Source organism: Leptonychotes weddellii, chromosome 10 (genome assembly GCF_054177405.1).
Source record: "Leptonychotes weddellii isolate Sample4059 chromosome 10, ASM5417740v2, whole genome shotgun sequence".
Lineage (NCBI taxonomy): Eukaryota > Metazoa > Chordata > Mammalia > Carnivora > Phocidae > Leptonychotes > Leptonychotes weddellii.
Window position 1 is genome coordinate 34362545 of NC_138378.1, and position 23506 is coordinate 34386050.

Consider the following 23506-nt stretch of genomic DNA (forward strand, 5'->3'; position numbering starts at 1 on the left):
CAGATCAGTTAGCCCAGTGATGGGTATTAAGGAGGGCACGTATTGAATGGAGCACTGGGTGTTATACACAAACAATGAATCATGGAACACTACATCAAAAACTAATGATGTGATGTATGGTGACTAACATAACATAATAAAAAAATTTTTTAGAAAATAAATAAAAGCCACTAATCTACCAATTTAATAACTAAACAATATCCATAAATTAAATTAAAATCATAAAAGTTCATACCAAGATACATTAAGTAAAAGAGAGTAAGAACAATGACATAGAAAAATCTAAAAATAGCAAGAGAGAAAACAGGTTACCTTCAATTAAGTGGCAGTTAAAATGACAGCAGTCTTTTCAACAGCAAAAAATTGAAGCCTAAGACAGTAGACTAATTACCAGTAGCTGAAAAGAAATATCTGCTGATTCAGAACACTATATTCAGTGAAAATATCCTTCAAAAATGAAGGCAAAATAAAAATAGTTTTAGGGGAGCCTGGGTGGCTCAGTTGGTTGAACGTCTGCCTTCGACTCAGGTCATGATCCCAGGGTCCTGGGATCAAGCCCCGCCTCAGCCTCCCTGCTCAGCAGAGAGCCTGCTTCTCCCTCCCTCTCTGCCTGCCACTCTGCCTACTTGTGTTCTCTCTGTCAAATAAATAAATAAAATCTTTTAAAAAAAATAAAAATAAAAAGTTTTATATAAACAAGAATGAGCGAATTCATCACCAACAAGACCTGTACTAATGAAAATACTAATGAGTGTTCTTCAGAAACAGAGAAAATAATACAAAGTGGAAGCAGAAAAGAAAAAAAAAGTAGAGGGAATGAAATGCAAAGGAAAAAGTAAATAGGCAAATCTAAATAAAAATTGACTGTTATAAAATAATAATGTCTCCCACTGTTTTAAATACATACTGTGTTTTAAAATATAGACACAAAAGCTGGGAAGATGTTAAATGTAGTTCATTCAAGTATTATACAGTTCTCGCATTGTCTGAGAAGTGGTAAAAAGTACTATTTTCTAATAGACTTTCATAAGTCATGTATGTATGTTGAAATTTCTAGGTTAATTCAAAGAGAATGGTAAAACAAGGCAATAGAGGGGCGCCTGGCTGGCCCAGTCAGTTAAGCATTTGACTCTTGATTTCGACTCAGGTCATGATCCCAGGGCTGTGAGATCAAGCCCCATGTCAGGCTCCTTGTTAGGTGTGTAGCCTCCTTGAGATTCTCTCTACCTCTCCCTCTGCCCCTCCCCTCGCACTCTCTCTCTCTCTCTCTCTCTGGGAGAAAAAATAAATAAAAAAGGGTAATACAAACATACTAAAAAAGAAAATATAATGATAGAAAATAATACTAAAGAAGGCAAGAAATGAGATATAGAAGGAGGCATAGACCATGTGGGACAAATAAGAAACAAAGAGTAAAAGAGTAGATTCAAATCCAAATATATGAGTAATTGAATTAAATGTAAATGGACTAAATGCAAAAATTAAAATACAAAGATCACCCAAAAAAAAATTTATATTTATGTGCTGCTTCTAAGAGACATATCTTAAATATAAGAATACACACAAAGATTGAAAACAAAAAGAAAAAGATATACATGCAAACACTAATCAAAGGAAGCAGTTATTCTTTTATTTCTTTTTTTTTTTAGAGATATAGAGTGCAAGTGGAGGGGAGGGGCAGAGGAAGAGGGAGAGAGAGAATCTTAAGCAGTCTCTACACCCAGTGTGGAGCCCAATGTCGGGCTCAATCTCATGACCCTGAGATCATGACCTAAGCCAAAATCAAGAGTCAGATGCTTAACTGACTGAGCCACCCAGGCACCCCTACAGTTACTTTAATATCAAACAAGTAGACTTCAAGGCAGCAAGCATTACTAGATTTGGAGCGCCATTTCTTTAAAATAAAAAGGCCAATGAACCAGTCTTTTGTGGGGCTGTTAACACACGCAAGTACATATATGGCAACTAGAGCAAAAAAAAAAAAAAATTAAGTTCTTTCATAATATAGTATGTGATAAATACAAGAAATGTGATTGTTTTAACATTTTAAAAAATCAACATAATTCATCAGACTAACAAATTAATGTCCTCCTTTTCTTTTTTTTTTAAATTATGTTCAGTTAGCCACCATATAGTACATCATTAGTTTTTGATGTAGTGTTCAATGATTCATTAGTTGTGTATAACACCCAGTGCTCATCCCAACACGTGCCCTCAATACCCATCACCCAGAGACCCCATTCCTCTACCCACCTCCCCTCTGAAACCCTGTTTGTTTTCCCAGAGTCCATAGTCTCTTATGGTTCGTCTCCCTCTCTGATTTCTCCCCCTTCAGTTTTCCATCCCTTCCCCTATGGTCCTCCGTACCATTTCTTATATTCCACATATGAATGAAACCATATGATAATTGTCTTTCTCTGATTGACTTATTTCACTCAGCATAATACCCTCCAGTCCCATCCATGTTAATGCAAAAAGTAGGTATTCATTGTTCTGATGGCTGAGTAATATTCCATTGAATATACGAACCACATCTTCTTTATCCATTCATCTGTTGAAGGACATCTTGGCTCTTTCCACAGTTTGGCTATTGTGGACATTGCTGCTATGCCATTGGGGTGCATGTGCCCCTTCTTTTCACTACATCTGTATCATTAGGGTAAATACCTAGTAATGCAATTGCTGGGTCTAGGGTAGCTCTATTTTTAACTTCTTGAGGAACCTCCATACTGTTTTCCTGACTGGTTGTACCAGCTTGCATTCCCACCAAGTGTAAGAGGGTTCCCCTTTCTCCACATCCTCTCCAACATTTGTTGTTTCCTGTCTTGTTAATTTTTGCCATTCTAACTGGTGTAAGGTGGTATCTCATTGTGGTTTTGATTTTGTATTCTGCCACACTGCTGAAAGGACCATCTTTGCAGTATCCCATAGGTTTTGGACCGATGTGTTTTCATTCTCATTAGTTTCCATGAATTGTTTAAGTTCTTCCTTAATTTCCTGGTTGACCCAATCATTCTTTAGTAGGATGCTTTTTAATTTCCACATGTGTGAATTTCTTCCAAATTTTTTTGTGATTGAGTTCCAGTTTCAAGGCATTGTGGTCTGGTAACATGGAGGGAATAATCTCAATCTTTTGGTATCGGTTGAGGCCTGATTTGTGACCCAGTATGTGGTCTATTCCAGAGAAAGTTCCATGTGTGCTTGAGAAGAATGAGCATCTGTTGTTTTAGGGTGGAATGTTCTACACATATCTACTAAGTCCATCTGGTCCAACATGTCCTTCAAAGCTCTTGTTTCTTTGTTGATCTTCTGCTTAGATGATCTGTCCATTGCTGAGAGTGGAGTGTTAGGATCTCCTACGATTAATGTATTATTATCAACATGTTTCTTTATTTTGGTTAACATCTGGCTTATGTAGTTGGCTGCTCCATGTTGAGGGTATAGATATTTACAACTTTTAGATTTTCTTGTTGAATAGACCCTTTAAGTATGATATGGTGTCCCTCTACATCTCTTACTACAATCTTTGCTTTAAAATCTAATTTGTCTGATATGAGAATTGCTACCCCAGCTGTCTTTTGAGGTCTGTTGGCATGATAAATGGTTCTCCATCCCCTCACTTTCAATCTGGAGGTGTCTTTAGGTTCCAAATAAGTCTCTTGTAGACCGCATGTGGACGGGTCCTGTCTTTGTATCCAATCTGCAACCCTGTGCCATTTCATGGGAGCATTTAGGCCATTCACGTTGAGAGTAACTACAGAAAGATATGAATTTAGTGCCATCATGTTGCCTGTAAAGCCCATTTCTATAAATTGTAAATTTCTGGTCTATTTTACTCTTGGGGTCTTTCTACTTTTATAGAATCCCCCTTTATTACTTCTTGCAGGGCTGGCTTGGTGGTCACATATTCTTTCAGTTTCTGCCTGTCCTGGAAGCTCTTTGTCTCTCCATCCATTCTGAATAACAGCCTTACTGGATAAAGTATTCTTGGTTGCATGTTTTTCTCATTTAGTACCCTGATTATGTCTTGCCAGCCCTTTCTGGCTTGCCAGGTATCTGTGGACAGGTTTGACATTATTCTGATGTTCCTCCCTCCATAGGTAAGAAATCTCTTCCCCCTGGCTGCTCTCAGGATAGCTGCCTTGGCTCTAAGATTAGCAAGTTTTAGTATTATATACTGGGGCATTGGTCTATTTTTATTGGTCTTGGGAAGGGTCTTCTGTGCCTCTTGGACATGAATGCTTGTTTCCTTCCCCAGATTAGGGAAGTTTTCAGCTACGATTTGCTCAAGTATACATTCCAGTCCTCTCTCTCTCTCCACCCCCAGGGATCCCAATAATCTGACTTTGGAACGTTTCATGGCGTCATTGATCTCATGGGCTTCTAGTTGTTTATCCCTATCCTCCTTGACTTCCTTCCTTTCTATCAGCTTATCTTCTAGATCATTAATTCGTTCTTCTTTCTCATTTGCCCTAGCTGTTAGCTTATCCAGTTTAGACCGCTTCTCTTTCATAGCATTTTTAAGTTCAGTGCAATTAGATCTCATTTCTGCCCTTAGAGATTCTATATTGTTACAAATGCTTTTTTCAAGCCTAGCTAATGACTTCGTAAGTGCTACCCTGAATTCTATGTCTGACATCTTTCTTATATCCATATCTATTAGTTCAATGGCAGAGGCCATTGTCTCTGGTTCTTTTCTTTGTTGGGATTTCCTCCTCCTAGTCACTCTGTTGAGGGATGGTTGAGGGAATGTACAGAGTCCAAAATATCAACCACAACCCAGGCAAGATGCACCCTAGGAAAATCAAGAGCGGTCGGTAGCCACCACTCGCACCTGGTGGCATTTTTCTGCTTGTAGAGATCCAGATATATCTTCTTACATCTCAGGCTGATTTCGTGGGTGTTCAGGATGGTATGGTAGATATCCAGCTCAATTCAAGGGACTGGTCGAAACGAGGTCACCTACTCCTCTGCCATCTTGCTTCCCTCCTCCCCAGTGTCCTCCTTTTCTCCAAAGAAGACATACAAATGGCCAGACACATGAAAAAATGCTGCACATCACTTGGCATCAGGGAAATACAAATCAAAACCTCAATGAGATACCACCTTACACCAGTTAGAATGGCTAAAATTAAGAAGACAGGAAACAAATGTTGGCGAGCATGTGGAGGAAGGGAAACCCTCTTACGCTGTTAGTGTGAATGCAAGCTGGTACAGCCACTCTGGAAAACAGTATGGAGGTTCCTCAAGAAGTTAAAAATAGAGCTATCCTATGGCCCAGTAAATGCACTACTATTTACCCCAAAGATACAGGTGTAGTGAAAAGAAGGGACACCTGAACCCCAATGTTCATAGCAGCAATGTCCACAATAGCCAAACTGTGGAAGGAGCCGAGATGTCCTTTAACAGACGAATGGATAAAGAAGATATGGTTCATATATACAATGGAATATTACTTAGCCATCAGAAAGAAGGAATACCTACCATTTACACTGACATGGATGGAACTGAAGGGTATTATGCTAAGTGAAATAAGTCAAGCAAAGAAAGACAATTATATGGCTTCTCTCATATGTGGAATATAAGAAACAGCACAGAGAATCATAGGGGAAGGGAAGGAAAACTGAATGATTCGGGAAGAAATTAGAGAGGGAGACAAACCATGAGAGACTCTTGACTTTGGGAAACAAACTGCGGGTTGCGGAAGGGGAGGTGGGTGGGGGACTGGGTAACTGGGTGATGGGCATTAAGGAAGGCACATGATGTGATGAGCACTGGGTGTTATATGCAACTGATTAATCATTGAACACTACATCTGAAACTAATGATGTACTATATGTTGGCTAACTGAATTTAAATAAAAAAAGAAAAAAATTAATGTCCTCTTAATAAACAAAAATACATTAAATTCATTTACAATTTTTAAATCTTGCCAAATAAAGCTCCCAAATATAATATATAACTGAATTTTCAATCAAATGCACTATTCTTAAACATGTCCAGTTATCATTGCTTCTATTAAACTGTACTGATGGTCCTTCGTCAACATAAAAGGAAAGAAAAATAGTATAAAGATTCAAAAGAGGGGCGCCTGGGTGGCTCAGTCGTTAAGCGTCTGCCTTGGGCTCAGGTCATGATCCCAGGGTCCTGGGATCGAGCCCCGCATCGGGCTCCCTGCTCGGCGGGAAGCCTGCTTCTCCCTCTCCCACTCCCCCTGCTTGTGTTCCCTCTCTCGCTGTCTCTCTCTCTCTGTCAAATAAATAAAAAAAAAAGAAAAAAAAAAAAGATTCAAAAGAAAGAAATAAAACTATCATTATTCACAAATGATGTGCTTATGAATTTAGGAATCAACCAGAATCTATAGATAAATCTACAGATAAATCTATAGATTAATAAAAGGGTTTAGTAACATAGCTACACAAATATATGTGTATATGCATACACACACATATGCACATATACACAAACATACATATATGAAATACAATTATATTCACTGTCAAAAAACATTTTGAAAAATAATTTGGCATCATCTGGTAAAGATGAAGATAGAAAGACACTGATCCAGCAATTCTACTACAGTGCATGTATTTAGAGAAAGCCAGCTGACACAGAATATATGTACAAGAAAACTTGTAAGTATGTTATAACGCCAACATAACTGTCTACCTACAGGAGGTATGTCTACAAGAGTTCACAATAAATAGGTTAAAGAAGCAAAATGGAGAACGATATTATTTACAATACCAACCAAAATTTCAAAATATCCAATAATAAACTAATCGTGGTCTGAAAACAATACTGTAGTAATGACATAGAAATGAACCAAAAAAAAAAAAAAAGTTAATAGAATTAACCATCAAATTCAGAAACAAATTCATGTATATTCTAATGGAATTTGAGAAATACAGTGATATTTCATACCAGTAGGAAATGAATATGTTATTCAATAAGCTGTCTTGGCATAATGTTATCTATTTGGAAAAATAAATTAGATTTCCACCTCACACTACACATAAAAATGAAATCTTAAAGTATTGATGATTTAAATATATAAAATCTAAAAAAAGGGGGCCCAAAAAAGTTAAACCATCACACAACAATATAGCCATAAATATCAGGTTTTTTTGAGAGAGACTTTATTTTTTAGTTTAATTGGTTTTAAAGTAGAAGATTTTCCATAAAATGTTATCAAATGTTATAAAATGTTAACAGAATCTGTTAAAATAATGATTGACTGATATAATCACATAAGATTTAAAATGCCCATAAGGCAAAAGACATCATATACAAAGGTAATGATAACTTATTTAAATTTTTTAATCATATGCAAATAGCTATGAGACAGGATTAATAAACTAAATCAGAATGATATAATACAAAACTAGTAAAATGGAGTTAGAGAGAAGATGGCCAAGTAGGAAATGCCAGGAATCCATCTCTCCACCTAAACAATAATTGGCCTGCCAGAATCTAATGCAAAAGTTATGGAACTCTGGAGTCTATTTAAGGCTGTTACTTTCAAAGGCTTGAAGTAAACTGTCATTACTTGGGGTTAATTTCAGCTCTTACTGCATGCAGTAGCATCTACCCATTCCCCATCCCCATCCCTTTGGCAGACAACCATGCATGTATTCCTAGAGCAGACTGCACACAGCCTGTGAGAGCCAGCTTGGGAAATAAAGACCCTGTCCTCCAGATTCTAGGATGTGCTCTGATTGCTTCTTGATCACAAAGTGCAGACAGAGAGGCAGGCATATCTTCTGCCCTCCCTCTCCAGATGAATTGACTTCCAGGGAATTTAAAAGGCTGGTGCTTTTTCCCCACCTTCAACTTATCTCTTTTTCCCCTGTGGGAGACATTTAAGGAGATATACAAATGGCCAATAAGCACATGAGAAATGTTTAACATCATAATCATTAGGAAATACAAACCAAAACCACAATGAAATGCCACTTCACACCGATTAGAATGATTATTATTTAAAGAAAATAAATAGGTAGCGAGTGTTGGTAAGGATATGGAGAAACTGGAACCCCTGTGCACTACTAGTGGAAATTTAAAATGGTGTTGCCACTATGGAAGACAATATGGTGGTCCTTCCAAAAACTGAAAATAGAATTATCATAAATGCAGCAATTTCATTTCTTAGTACTCAAAAGGAATGAAAGCAGGGATTCTAACAGATATTTGTACATCTGTGTTCATAGCAGCATTATACACAGTGGCCAAAGGTTTGCAGCAACCTAAGTATCCATCAATAGGTAAATGGATAAACGAAATGTGGTATATATATTGCAGCATATTTTTCAGCCTTAAAAAGAAATTCTTTTTTTTTTTTTTAAGTAGGCTCCACACTTGGCGTGGAGCCCAATGCAGAGCTTGAACTCACGACCCTGAGATCAAGACCTGAACTGAGATTAAGACTTGGATGCTTAACTGACTGAGCCACCCAAGTACCCCACATCCTTAGAAAGAAATTCTGACAGATTCTACACCATGAATGAACCTTGAGAACATCATGCTAAGTGAAAAAAGCCAGTCATAAAGGGACAGATAATGTATGGTTCCACTTACATGAGGTATCTACAGTAGTCAAATTTTAATGATGGAGATCAGAATGGTGGTTGCCTGGGGCTAAGTTGCCAGGGGCTAAGTGGAGGGAATTACTGTTTAATAAGTAGAGTTTTAGTTTTGCAAGATAAAAAGGGTTCTATAGAAGGATGGAAGTGATGGTTGCACAAAAATGTGAGTACACTTAAGGCCACTGAACAGTACCATTAGAAAATGTTTAAGATGATAAATTTTATGTTATGTATATTTTGTCAAAACATTCAAAAAGAATTACAGAAAAAAATGTACACAAATGTTTATAGTAGCATTATTTATAACAGGTCCAAACCAGAAACAATCCAGATGTCTTTCAATGGATAAATGGTTAAACAAACAAATAGTTAAACTACACCCATAGCATGGATTATTTAGCAATAAAATGGAACAAGCTATTAATAAATACAACCACCTGAATGACTCTCCAGAGAACTATACTGAATTATTAAAAAGCTGGTTCCCAAAAGGTTACATAGTGAATGATGCCATTCATATAACATTCTTGAAATAGCAAAATTATACTAATGGAGAATAGATCAGTGGCTGCCAGGGGTTAAGGAAGGCATGGAGGTGAGTGGGTATGACTATAAAAAGGCAAACTGAGATATTCTTGTGAAGATGGAAGTGTTCTGTATCTTGACTAAATCAACGTCAATATCCCAAATGTAGTATTGCACTATAGTTTTACAAGATTATTACCACTGGAGGAAACTGAGCAAAGGATCCATAGGGATCTCTCTCTATTAATTCTTACAACTGCATGTGAATTTATAATTACCTAAAAATTAAAAACTTAAAACAGAGCACTGGGTGTTATATGCAACTAATGAATCATTGAACACTATATCAAAAACTAATGATGTACTATACAGTGGCTAACTGAACATAATAAAAAAAATAAAATACTTGAAATAAAAAATAAATAAATAAAAAGTGTAGGGGGAAAAACTTAAAACAGCATAACTGGCCATATTTAAGAGCGAAGTACCACATACCAGCTACAATAAAATTCTAAATTAGTACACAAAATGTTTTATCAATCATGTTGTCTTTCAAAGTATCCTACTCAAAGGCAGAAAAGCTGTAAGAACAGAATCCAGTCAATAGAAAAGAAAATAGGATTCCTTGTGGCAGAATCACACCCATAAATTGATAGGACAGAACAATGTCTGCAATCTACTCTTTACTTATATTTAAACATATACCTTAGGTCCATTCAAGGCATAAAACAGCTGAAAATTAAAGAATAGATGGTAGCAACTTTGTAGCACAAACTACTTAAGGTTGGCCTTTACCAAGAAACAACAAAATTATTTTCCTTTCAATTTCAACTTTAATGAATCTTCTGGGAGAACTCAAAAGCATGTACAAGCTTTATCCCAGGCATTGTTAAAATTGAATGTACATTGAAATTACCTGCAAAACTTCAAAAACTTCAGATGCCTGGGTGTCAGCTACAGAGTAGCTGATTTTGGACGCAGCCAGGGCTTCAGAGTTTTTCAAAGCTCTCTAGGGATTCTAATATGCAGCCAAAGTTGAGAACCACTGCTCTAATGGTTACACCTAACTCCAGATTGGATCAATCACTAAAATCACAAGTCAGTGCTAAAGAGCTAGACCTATTAAATTCTGATGAAATCACATCACCAGGATCATTTTCATATCAAACATATTATTAACAGTAAGAATTATATTAACATTTGAGTGTTTCTATGTGCAAATTGGAATAAGAATTCTTTATACATTATCTCAAGTAATCACAATCTGTCCATAAGAAAAGTTTCTTGGAGGTAACTTGTCCATGGTCACACAAAGATATATGCCTCTAAAGCCTATACTCTGAGCTACTATGTGGTCAGTAATGGCAGCAGCTTTACAAAGACAGACTTCGCAAAAGTAGACAGAGAGTAAATGTCTTGGGAGGGGAAACACAAATAGCCAGCATAATGGTAAATGTACATTCTGATTCAGCAAATCTACTTCCACCTAGATAAACAAAACACTTAAGTACAAAGGGATATGTACAAGAATATTTGTGAAATCATCAATGTTAATGGCAAAAGCTAGAAACAACCTGAATGCCCATCAAAGAGAAATAGCTAAATAAATATGATAAATGCTATTCAGCAGTTTAAAAATTAATTGATCTATATATATCAACATGGAGAGATTTCAAAATATTTTGCTGACTGACAAAAAATTAGAAGTATCATATTATACCACTTATCTAAAAACTTACTAAAGATACTATAGAGTATGATACCATTTATCTAAACCTAACAAAAATAATAATACTACATATTCCAGCATTTCTGTTGACACAGAAACAAGTAAATTCAACAAATAAGTGTGGCTATGGGAGTGGACAGGAGAGGCTGGGGCTGAGAAGAGAAGTAAAGAGGAAGGTTAGGTTTATGTAGAATGTTTCAATTTTTTAAAAGGTAACATATTCCTGTACCACACAATTAAAAAGTAACAAATACAATGTTAAAGTAATCAACTCTCTTTTATAATGTGAAATTTGTTATATTTTTTAATTTATATTTGTTATATTATTATAGCTGTTAATAGTACACATTTACAAAACATAGGTTCCAGCTCCTGGTAATGGAGTAGCTTATATAAGACTAACCCACAGACCAATAACAATTACAAACTCTAGTCAGAATTTTTTTAATTAAAAAAGAAAGCTATTTGAAGGCTAGTGACAAAAAGCTGGCAGAAATAGGAGAGAATTCAACCACAGAAAGAAAAGAAACATACTGGGTGAGATCCACATTCATACAGCTTTCCCCATGAGGCACTACAGTCAAAACTGTAGATGCACAGCAAAAAGATCTCAAATCGAAAACTACAGTCTTGCCGGATGGAGATGAAGGTGTTTGGGGCTACTGAAGCAACTGGAAATTGAGGGAGGAATCCTGGTAAGGAGAAAGCCACATACACAAAAAAAGGGAAGCCCCCAAATCTATATAAACATCCCTTCAAATTCTTGAATAAGTCCTTAACTGTTCATACAAGATGCAAGATTCCATAGAGTTTAGTGAGGAAAATAACAGCTGAAAAGCTGACAAAGATTTTGAGAGATACTTACTGTAGAAGAGACAAAGTTTCAAGTTTGAGACTTTTGAATAAAACCCTAGAAAGGCTATATCTTGGGAAGAAAGACCACAGGCTAGTACTAAGGTTTCTAAGTTTAAGAACAAAACTGAAATAGACTCACTTTCACAAAGCCTAAAAATCAGTCTATGACAAATACTGTATGATTAAGGAGCTACCTAGAACAAAGTCATAGAGAAAGAAAGTAGAATAGAGGCTACCAAGGCCTAGAGAGAAGGGGGAATGGGTAGTTTAACGGGTATAGAGTTTTCTGCTTGGGATGATAAAAAAGTTAATGGAAATGCATAGTGGTGACAGTTATACAAGACTGAAATGTATGTAGTACCACTGAATTATATACTTAAATACTGTTAAAATAGTAAATTTTATGTTATATATTTTTTACCACAATAAAAAAAAGGAAAAAAAGTGCTAAAAGAAAAAAAACCTGACAATGTAGAAGTCTGTATCCAACAAATTATATTTCAAAAGTAAAGGCAAAATAAAGATTTTTTCAAATAACAAGCTGATTTTTCACCACTACACCTACCACATTATCAGAAATGCTTGTTCTAAGGTGAAGGGAATAATACCAGATAGAAATTCACATCTACATATGGGAATGAAATATTAAGTATGTGAGAAACTATGTAGAAGATTATTTTAGAATAAACCTGAGAAAGACATTCTGAAAACTTTTGGAACACTGAAAGGGAATAAAAACCTACCAATGATACCCTCCCAAAACCAAAAAAGGTTTGATTGAGGATTAGACAAGTGCCCAATATAGGACAGCATTTAAATTTTTTTTAAATCTAAATAATAGTTATAATTTCTCCTCCCAAATTCACCTCCCAAATTCACCATAGGTCAATACTATTCTTTTTTGTAAAAAAAAAAAGTATTAGTCATTGATGAATCCCTAGAAATTAAAACAAATAAAAGCCAAAATTACAAATTCATCAGAAGTAGAAGGTTTAGGGACGCCTGAGTGGCTCAGTTGGTTAAGCGTCTGCCTTCGGCTCAGGTCATGATCCCAGGGTCCTGAGATCAAGTTCCGCATCAGGCTCCTGCTTCTCCCTCTGCCTGCCACTCCCCCTGTTCATGCGCGCTGCGCTCTCTCTTTCTCTCTGACAAATAAATAAATAAATCTTAAAAAAAAAAAAAAAGAAGTAGAAGGTTTAGGGGCGCCTGGGTGGCTCAGTTGTTAAGCATCTGTCTTCGGCTCAGGTCGTGATCCCAGGGTCCTGGGATGGAGCCCCGCATTGGGCTCCCTGCTCTGCGGGAAGCCTGCTTCTCCCTCTCCCCCTGCTTGTGTTCCCTCTCTCCTGTGTCTTTCTCTGTCAAATAAATAAAATCTTAAAAAAAAAAAAAAAGAACTTCTGCTTGAAGCATTTATTCAAGTAGAATTTAAAAAAAAAAAGAAGTAGAAGATTTAGGAGATAAAACTGAAGACATTTCTGAGACAGTAGGACAAAAAAGATTTCAAAAAGGAGAAAAAATAATTTTTGAAAAAGATACAAGGGATTGGAGCATAAGATCCAACATCCAATTCACAGAAATTAGAAAAATAAAATAGAGGAAAGATAAGGGATGAGATTAATATACAATTTTTTTTAATTTCCCCAAAACTAAACCACATGAATTTCCAGATTAAAAGTACTCAGTACTCAGTAAGTATCAGGCATATTGAATAAAAAAAAACCCATTATAAGACGCTTCATCGTAATATTAAGAACACAGGAATTAAGGCTTCTTTCCAAAGACGAAAAGTACACCACAAAGAACTGGGAATCAAAATGCATAACAGCAAGACTGAAAACTAGAACATAAGAGAACAAGTTCTTCAAAACCTAGGGAAAACAATTTCTAGTCTTAATTATACCAAATAAGGGAATAAAACAAGAGAGAGAAAAAACACATGAGATTCAGGAAACAGAGAACCTGATATTGGAGAAATGAAAAAGAAATCCAAAATGATGGTGAGGTAAAGACCAGGGATGACAGTCAAGGTTTTATTGTTAGTAATTATTTTAAGTAACCTAAAAGGGATCCTTTAGCAGTACTTCTATAAAAGCATGAGAATGGGGGGATCCTCAGGAATATAAAAGTGCCTTAAAATCAAATAACTTTCTATGTATCTTTTAACTATAAATATTTTGACATATAAGCTTCCTTTTTTAAATATCAGAGTACTATGTGGATTAAAGCAATGTAACACTTCCAGGTATATATGCTTAATTTTGAAAAGTTTTTACTCACTTGTGGTCATGATGTTAGGAGGGCAAGAGGGTATTCCATGATCTACTGCCCATCTGTAGGCTCCTTCTCCAACTAAAAAGCTAACAACAGAAAAATTATTCTTTTAAAAATTCAGTATCATCTTCTTCTACATATTCAATAAATATAAATCATACAGTAAGGCAACTGAAAAAATGTCTTGCATATAGATATAATTCTAGGTTTACCTCAAAATAATAATATGGCTATATGCCCCAAATTTTAAAATTTTCCCCGAGTTAGAAATTTTACAATTGAAAATGGTACAATTTCATTTGCAATAACCAACAACTAAAAACTGGCAAAATTCAACATAAGAAGTAAAAAAATAGTTGATTTCCCAGTGGAAAATATTAAGATTTATCTTGGATCACCATGGTCACAAGATCCATTTAATCAGGTTAAGAATTAAAGTTTCAGTGGCTGTTTTCAGATTTGGTAATCTTGCCTACTGTAACAACTGGATCTACTCAACATGAGTGAGTACATCCAGAGATGCCCCAAAACAATGAAATGTACTTACATTTGCAAGCCTTGGTGCAACAAAAATATACATATGACCTATATGTATGCCCCTCAGATCATTTCTACTGTGGTAAGTACTATGGTGTGTAACAAAAGTAATTTTTTAAGCCCTAAACTGCAAGTTTTAACATGAAGAAGTAAATAAAAGGATATTGTTAGCTAACTGTAAAAAACTTATTTTCAAAGATTTCAAATAGCATTCAGGATAATTAACCACTCCATTCATTCCCTAACCCAGTAATAGCAAGCAGTTACCATAATAATCACTTCATCTCCTTCCATAGCCAACTTCTTAAAGATCTCAGCCGACTAGTAATGGGTTTCCTTGAACTTGTGCCTGCTCATTAGTTTTCTGCTCCCTATTTTTTGTTTCTGTTCATCTAATCATTCCAACACTAACACTCAAAGTAATGCACATTGAAGTCTTTAGATTCATTTGTTAAGAAGACCAGCAAAACAAAATCTAAGGAGCCACTCAAAAACATCCAAATAGTTCTAGTGAGAAACTAAATACTTACGTCCAATAACTATTTTCCAATATACATAAAGGTAGGAGGCATTGAAAAAAGAGGAGGGCCAACAAGAATAAACAACTTTACCCCTTCAAACTTCTATATTTTTTAAATTCTAAAGGATTCTGAAAGTAGAAAACAGTCTGTCCTATTCTTCTATCAAATGAAGACCACTGCATAGAATATGCAAAGAAAAGCTGTCACATAAAGTTCAAATGGAAGAATAACTGAAATAGAAACTTGAATGCGAGTTGAGCCGTCCTGATGGCATTTTTAGCACTTCCTTCTTCCAGAAAAGGAATGTGATATAAGAAATAACTTCTCTTCATGTGAAGATGTAAAAGAGATGCCAAAGTAACATATTAAATGATCAGAACAGAAGTTTGAAGCTAAATCTTAGCACGCCCATTGGTCATCTTGGGTTCAATCCCCGTATCTGGAATCAATGGCATTTTACAAAATATTCTTAGTTTTATTTTTCATTTCTTAAACAGTCATTGCTTTTAAATTAAATCAATTTGCCATTGGCTGCTATGCAAGTTTTTAAAATAGTTGAGGCATTTTACAATATTCACAGAAGGTGACTATCTGAATGCCATCTTATGGATAAGAATACTGAATATCTGACCTTTTCTTACTATCAAAAACTACCTGTCTAGTAGTTAATAATCACACAAAAATGGCATATAAGTGCTTTTGAAATCATTTTAAAATTCTGAAAAGCTACATGATACTAACATGTCCAAAAAAATCACTTTCTAGAACATTAAATGCAGTATCAATTCACCTTTCTTTCAGTCTTAATGACTCTCCAAGGAGAAAACTTTTAGATAAATTTTGTCTAAATCAAGTTAGGAAATCCCATAGACTCTACCTTTGTAATATATCCAGAATCTGACCACTTCTCACCACCTCTCCTGCTACCACCTTTGTCTGAACCACCATCATCTGTTACCTGGACTGTTGCAATGGACTCATTACTTTTATGTATGCCTTGCTTTGTTCCCTGCCCCAGTCTATGCTCACCAGCCACTGACATCCTTGTAAAACACAAGTCAGACAATGACATTCCTCTTCTCAAAACCTGGACAAACCTGAAGTTTTCATGAGAATTCCAAGTGATCTGATCCTTTCTGCTCCCTCCTTACCTCATCTCTTAGTCTTCTTGCCCTCTGGCTTACTCTACTCCAGCCTCCCCAAAAACAAATATGCCAAGGGACTTCCAGTCTCAATCCTTCACCCTGAATGTTCCCTCTATCAGGCTCATCCTTATTTCCCAAATGGTAAATTCCCTCATCTGCTCAAATGTATCCCCTTAATGAGACCTATTTAAAACTGTACCCAACTACCTATCCAGGACTCCCAATCCCTGCCATTTTGCTCTTTCTACATTTTTCTTTTTTCTACCTTCTTACGTACTAGACACTTTATAATTTACATATTATATCTATTATTCACTTCTATCTTCCCCAAAGAAACTGTAAGCTTCATAAGAGTGGGAATCTTTGTTTTTTCACTGATATATCCAAGCATTCGCGACAGTGCCTAAAGCAAACTAAGCATCAAATAAACATTGGCAAGATATTAAACAAATAGTAATAAACTACGGTGTCAAAATTCCTTAAGGGACAGCATTTTCCTTGTGTTATACTTAAAACAAGTCCAACACAATGTAAAACAAAAAGCAACAACACTCTACTGAGAGCAGCCCTGAGGAGGGGTGATTGAAACCTTCAACAAGCCGTACTCTAACTGCTGCTGCCAACACTAGCACAGCCAAGCCTCCTAGAAAGAGCTTTTGGGCAAATAGGAGATGTGAACTGCAACCTCATGGATGGCAACCACCCATTTCCAAAGAACCATGACTTTATCATCAGTCTAAAAATGTGTCATCTTGTGATTTAGAAAGCTCTCAAGAATGCTCAGAGATCCCAATAATCAAAATACGTTATTCTGGATGAGAAAGATACAGGAGAAAATGAGAGCTGTTTCTTTGTACTTAAAAACTGATTTCTATCTATTTTACCTATTGCTTCCTTATTCATCATAAATATACAAAACTAAGGAAAGACAAATTAGTAGGTATTGATCATTTAAAGCTTATAGACATATAAAGTGAAAATAAAGGGGAACTTGTATTTGGAAATAACATACCAACCAAATTAAATAGTAAGAATTTAACTCTTTAAAAGATTTTTTAATTTAATTTCAATTTTTTTACATTTAAAAAATGACTTTTTGGACACATGGGTGACTCAGTCGGTTAAGCATCTGCCTTCGGCTCAGGTTATGATCCCAGGGTCCTAGGATTGAGTCCCATATCACACTCCTTGCTCGGTGGGGAGGCTGCTTCTCCCTCTGCCTGCCACTTCCCCGGCTTGTGCTCTCTCTCTCTCTCTCTTTCCCTCTCTCTGACAAATAAATAAACAATATTTAAAAATAAATAAATAAAAAATTATTTCTTAAAAAACAGAACCTCGACATAAGCAATTGACACATAAAAAAATGAACAATATTTAGAATCAAAATATATCTCATCAATGTTCCATTTCTCTGGTTGTCTTATAAAATGTTTTCTATTATTGTTATTTTGGTCTTTAAACTTTGGTTTAAATGGGAATCTATCTAAATCTCTACCTTCTGATTAGTTAATAGATCTCTTATGTTTCTTTTAATCTTTCATTTTTGAATTGTCTTTTTTTTAATTGCCTTTTCACATTCATACAACAAAAGTAGCACAAATTTGAGCAAATTTATGAAATATAATAGATTAAATAGTACTTTAAAATAAACAATGTACCAAAAACTAAATTTGTCTCTGAAAAAAATCCTAAGGTCTAATGAGCACCTTAAGGTTTCATTTATACTAAACATAAAACAATCTTTGTCTAGCTTTTCCTTTCTCATCAAAAGAAACATAATTTCCAAAAATTATAACTTCTATATTGGGAGTCATTAAAGTTTTTCTGTAAAGGGCCAGATAGTAAATAGGTTGGCTTTGTAGCCACAATGTTTCTTTTGCAACAACTCTATTTGGCCTTTGCAGTGCACAAGCCATAGACAATACATATACAAATGGGTATGGCTGTGTCCCAATAAAACTTTATTTACAAAAGCAAGCAGCAGACCAGATTTGGCCCATAAGCCATCGTTTGCCAATTCCTGTTCTAAATGATAATGCCTATCAAGGCTATACCCTATTATCATAATGGAAAAAGAAAGATTCAAGCTATACTTTTATAAATAAAATAAAGAAACTTGCGTAAATGTGACACAGATTATGATGGTAGTCCCACCAAGTTTATGAAGATACCAAATACTCTACGAATCTGACCAAACACCAAAACTGAAACAATACAACATCATGGTGGCTATAACCAAAAACTAAGGTATATGGATAAATGAACTTTTTACTTAAAGAACTCTTAAAAAACACCTATTGTATGTAATGCCTTGCTGTCCCCATACAGTGCTGACAGATAACACCAGAGGACCATGATTTGTAAGTGTTCCATCTGCCTTTGACAGTTTTTGTACCTTTATGCCTAGCACACAGAAAATGAGCAATAAATATTTGCTGAGTGAAGGGGAAATGAATGAATAATTAAATAGGTGTAAACAGTTACTTCTCATTATTATAAAAGGATTCCATTTTCCCTTTACTTCTTTTTTTTTTTTAAGATTTTATTTATTTATTTGAGACAGAGAGAATGAGAGAGAGAGAGCACGTGAGAGGGGGGAGGGTCAGAGGCAGAAGCAGGCTCCCCGCCGAGCAGGGAACCCAATGCGGGACTTGATCCAGGGACTCCAGGATCATGACCTGAGCCGAAGGCAGTCGCTTAACCAACTGAGCCACCCAGGCGCCCTCATTTTCCCTTTACATCTAATCTGCTGCTTCTAATGTGATATGAAAGGACTCCAAATTTTTCTAATAGCCTAAAAGTGGTCAAGTGTGGGACTCAGTTTCATTATCTGCAAAATGTGTCTTCTCTTCATAAATCATCGTATAATTTGTATGAGTTAATGCACGTAAAGCACATAAAACAGTGTGTGATATAGTGTACAAATGCAACAAACGTTAGCTATTATCATTACAGAAATTAGATAACTAGACTTATTAGGGTCATATAAAAATAAGCTCAAAGTAAAAACATGATAAATTTGGTTTTGTTTATTTAGGACACTCAAGGAATTTTTTTCTCAATTACTGCAGGTATACAATAAACTTCCAGGAATGTGAGAGATTTCTGCTTCTGGACAACATGGAATAACAGGGAACAAATTTACACCCTTGCCTGAAGAAACTGTTTTGAAAAATCAGACAAAATGTAGGAAACAATAGTTTTCAGATATTAGTAGACAACATAAAGACAGTGATCCTTGAGAGAAAGGAAACAAAAAAGGTAAACCCTATGACTGGCCCAGCTTACCACCTAGACAGGTTCCAGGCCATGGCACAGAAAGGATTCAGGCAAAGCCCAGCAGTTTCTCAGTTGAAGAGAAAGAGCTGGGCATCCAGAAAAGCCCTGACAGCCAGGGTTCACAGGAAAGAGTACTAGAGAGGAGAGAGCTGCAAAGAGAAAGGACTCTGATATCTGCACAGTCCCCTCTAGTCTTCAGCTGAATAGAGATGAGTGTATGTGTAATAGGAAATCACCCAAGGCCTGGGAAAGAATACCGCAAAAGTTTTAGAGAAAACAAGCCCCAAGTTCACAAAGGGACAGGAACAGCTCAGCTCCTATTCCCATCAGTCAAAGTAAGAAACCTCATTCTAAGTACATCTGATATAGTACTCCAAAGAGTTTTACCCAATAGCAAAGCAAAATTAGCTCAAGGCTAAATGCTTCTTTAGTTTCATGTAACAAAGTATAAAGCAAGACCTGAAAGGATGAACCTGTCTCTAAATAACCTAACCACACCCTAGAATAAAGCTCAAGAGTATTTATTAAAATTGTAAAATATGTGGCACCAAATAAGGTAAAACTCACAATGCCTTGAATGCAATAAAAAATTACAAAGCATGCAAATAAGCAAGGAAATGCATCCAATAAAGAGGAGAGAAATATTTCAATTGAAAACAACTCAGAAATGACAAAGATGATAGTAAATTAGTAAACAAAGATATTAGCAATTATTATACTCTATTCAAACGTTCAAGAAGCTACAGGAAAGAGTAAACATGTTAAGTACATACAGAGAAGACACTTTATAAAGCTGCAAAAAAATCAAACTTCTGAAGATGTCTACAATGTCAGAGATGAAAAATAAACTTGATGTGATTAACAAGTGATTAGATATTGTAGAAAAATACTGAGCTTGAAAACAGCAACGGAAACTATTCAAAACGAAACAAAGAGAAAAAGGAATAGAAAAAGTAAACAATTTATTAGTGATCTGTACAACTTCAAGAGGTCAAATACACATACAATTGGAGTCCCGAAGGATATAAAGAGGAAACAAAAAAAAATCTGAAAAATTAACAGCCAAAGCATATTCCGAATTTGATAAAGTATATTTCCCTACATATCCAAGATGCAAAATAAACCCAAACCAAAGATTTTATAAGAAAACTACAGACCGGTAGGGAGGAGAAAGATGGCAGAGGAGAAGGAGACCTAAATTTCGTCTGGTCCCAGGAATTCAACTAGATAGGGATCAAACCATTCACAACACCTACGAACTCAACAGGAGATTGAAAAAAAGGATAGCAGCAACTCTCTCAACAGAAAAACAACCACTTTCAGGAAGGTAGGATGTGCGTAGAAGTGAATCCAAGGCGATATTCGGGAGGATAGATGGCGGGGAAGGGGCCTCCATCAGCGACTACTGGCAAATGATAGAGCAGCAGAGCACAAAATCAGAAGTTTTAGAAGTCTGCTCCGCTGAGGGGCGACGCTCCAGTAGTTAAGCGGGCAGTGGAACCCTCACTGGGACAGTGTGGTCTCAGGACCCTCGGGGTCACAGAAAGACCAGGGATGCCTGAGTGCGGCAGAGCTCCCAGGTATCGAAGCAAAGAAGCCGGCTGCAGAGACAGAGCCGAGGAAGGGGCTCCACAGCACATTCGGGCCACTACTCTTCCAGCAGGGACCCAACAAGCAGCAGATATGGGGAGAATCCCCTTCCTCCCCCAGGAGAAGCGGTGCAGGAGCGCACCGCAGGGATCTGCTGAGTTTGGAGACTCCAAACAGGGTCGTGTGCCAGAAACAGAAACGCTTGGTCACAGGCCGGGTGAGCACAAAGTGCGGCCGGAGACTGGGGAGACAGGAGTGACTGACTGCTTTCCTCTGGTGGCTTACTGAGAAGTGGGGCCCCGAGTTCCCAGATCCTCTGGGGCAGAGACTGGGAGGCCGCCATTTCACTCTCGACCTCCAAAGCTGTACAGAAAGCTTACAGGGAACAAAAGCTCTGGAGAGCAAACCCAAACAGATTACTTAGCCCAACCCGGCAAGGGTGGGGCAATTCCGCCTCCGACAAAGACATTTGAGAAACACAGCAACAGGCCCCTCCCCCAGAAGATCAGCAAGAACAGCCAGCCAATACCAACTTTACCTATCAATGAGAACAGCAGAACTCCAGCGCTAGCAGAATACTGCACATAGAATTCATGGCTTTTTTCCCATGATTCTTTAGTCTTTCAAAGTTAATTTTTTTTTAAAGCTTTTATTTATTTATTTGACAGAGAGAGACACACCGAGAGAGGGAACACAAGCAGGGGGAGTAGGAGAGGGAGAAGCACACTTCCCGTGGAGCAGGGAGCCTGATGTGGGGCTGGATCCCAGGACCCTGGGATCATGACCTGAACCAAAAGCAGACACTCAACAACTGAGCCACCCAGGCACCCCATCAAAGTTCATTTTTTTATAACTGGTTTTTTTTTTTAAGTTTTCTTTTTCCCTTTTTCAACCAACATCTTATCAATCCCTTTTTTAAAAAATCCTTTTTTATTTTTCATTTTTAGAGTCATATTCTATCCCTTCATAGTAGTTAACCTTATTTTTGGTATACATATATGTAAGTTGTTCTCTCTTTAAAATTTTGGGATACAGTTTCTTCTAACAGACCAAAACATACCATAATGTCTAGTGTATGGCTTTATTCTAGTCTCCTGCCTGATCACATTCTCTCCCTTTTTATTTCTTTCTTTTTTCAACCAACTTCTTATCTTATCAATTTGTTTTGTAAAATCTTTTATAATTTTCATCTTTACATTCATACTCCATCCCTTCATCATATTAACACTCATTTTTGTACATATATAAGTTTTTCTTTGCTTAAAATTTTGGGAGGCACCTTCTTCTAACAGAACAAAATATGCCCAAAATCTAGTGTTTGGCACTAAACTATGCATCAGACTGATCATATTTGATCATATTCTGTTTTTCTGGTTGTTCATTTTTATTTGTTTTTATCTTTTTCTTTTTCTTTTTTTTTCTCTCTTTTTTCTTTCTTTCCTTTTCTGTTCCTCTGGTTTCAGGTCTCTTCTGATTTCTTTAGTGTATATTTTCTGGGGACGTTGTTACCCTGTTACCATTTTGTTCTCTCATTCATCTATTCTCCTCTGGACAAAATGACAAGATGGAAAACATCACCTCAAAAAAAGGAACAAGAGGAAGTATGGAAAGCCAGGGATCTAATCAATATAGACACTAGTAAGATATCAGAACTACTATTCAGAATGATGATTTTAAAGACACTAGCTGAGCTTGAAAAAAGCATGGAAGATATTAGAGAAACCCTTTTGGGAAAAATAAAATAACTGAAATCTAACCAAGTCAAAATCAAAAAGGCTATTAAAGAGGTGCAATCAAAAATGGAGGATCTAACTGCTAAGATAAATGAGGCAGAAGAGAGAATCAGTGATATAGAAGACCCAATGATGGAAAATAAGGAAGCTGGGAAAAAGAGAGATAAACAACTCCTGGATCACGAGGGCAGAATTCGAGAGATAAGTGATACCATAAGACAAAACAATATTAGAATAATTAGAATCCCAGAAGAAGAAGAGAGAGACGGGCAGAACGTATATTGGAGCAAACTATAGCAGAGAACTTCCCTAATTTGGGGAAGGAAACAGGCATCAAAATCCAGGAGGCACAGAGAACCCCTCTCAAAATCAATAAAAATAGGTCAACACCCCAACATCTAATAGTAAAATACACGAGTCTCAGAGACAAAGAGAAAATCCTGAAAGCATCTCGGGAGAAGAGATCTGTAACCTACAATGGTAGAAACATTAGATTGGCAACAGACCTATCCACAGAGACCTGGCAGGCCAGAAAGGACTGGCAGGATATATTAACATCACTAAATGAGAAAAATATGCAGCCAAGAATACTACACCCAGCTAGGCTAGAAGGAGAGATAAAAAGCTTCCAGGACAAACAAAAACTAAAGGAATTTGCAAAAACAAAACCAGCCCTACAAGAAATATTGAAAGGGGTCCTCTAAGCAAAGACAGAGCCTAAAAGTAACATAGACCA

At 36.4% G+C, this 23506-nt stretch overlaps 1 protein-coding gene across 1 annotated transcript in view; it reads right to left on the bottom strand.

The window, feature by feature from the left end:
• TASP1 (taspase 1) overlaps positions 1 to 23506 on the bottom strand; it is a 259816-nt gene that overhangs the window by 188719 nt on the left and 47591 nt on the right. Inside the window, exon 6 of the mRNA XM_081832292.1 lies at positions 13972 to 14051. Coding sequence (XP_081688418.1) covers positions 13972 to 14051 — 80 coding nt within the window. The remainder of the gene's footprint in view (positions 1 to 13971; positions 14052 to 23506) is intronic.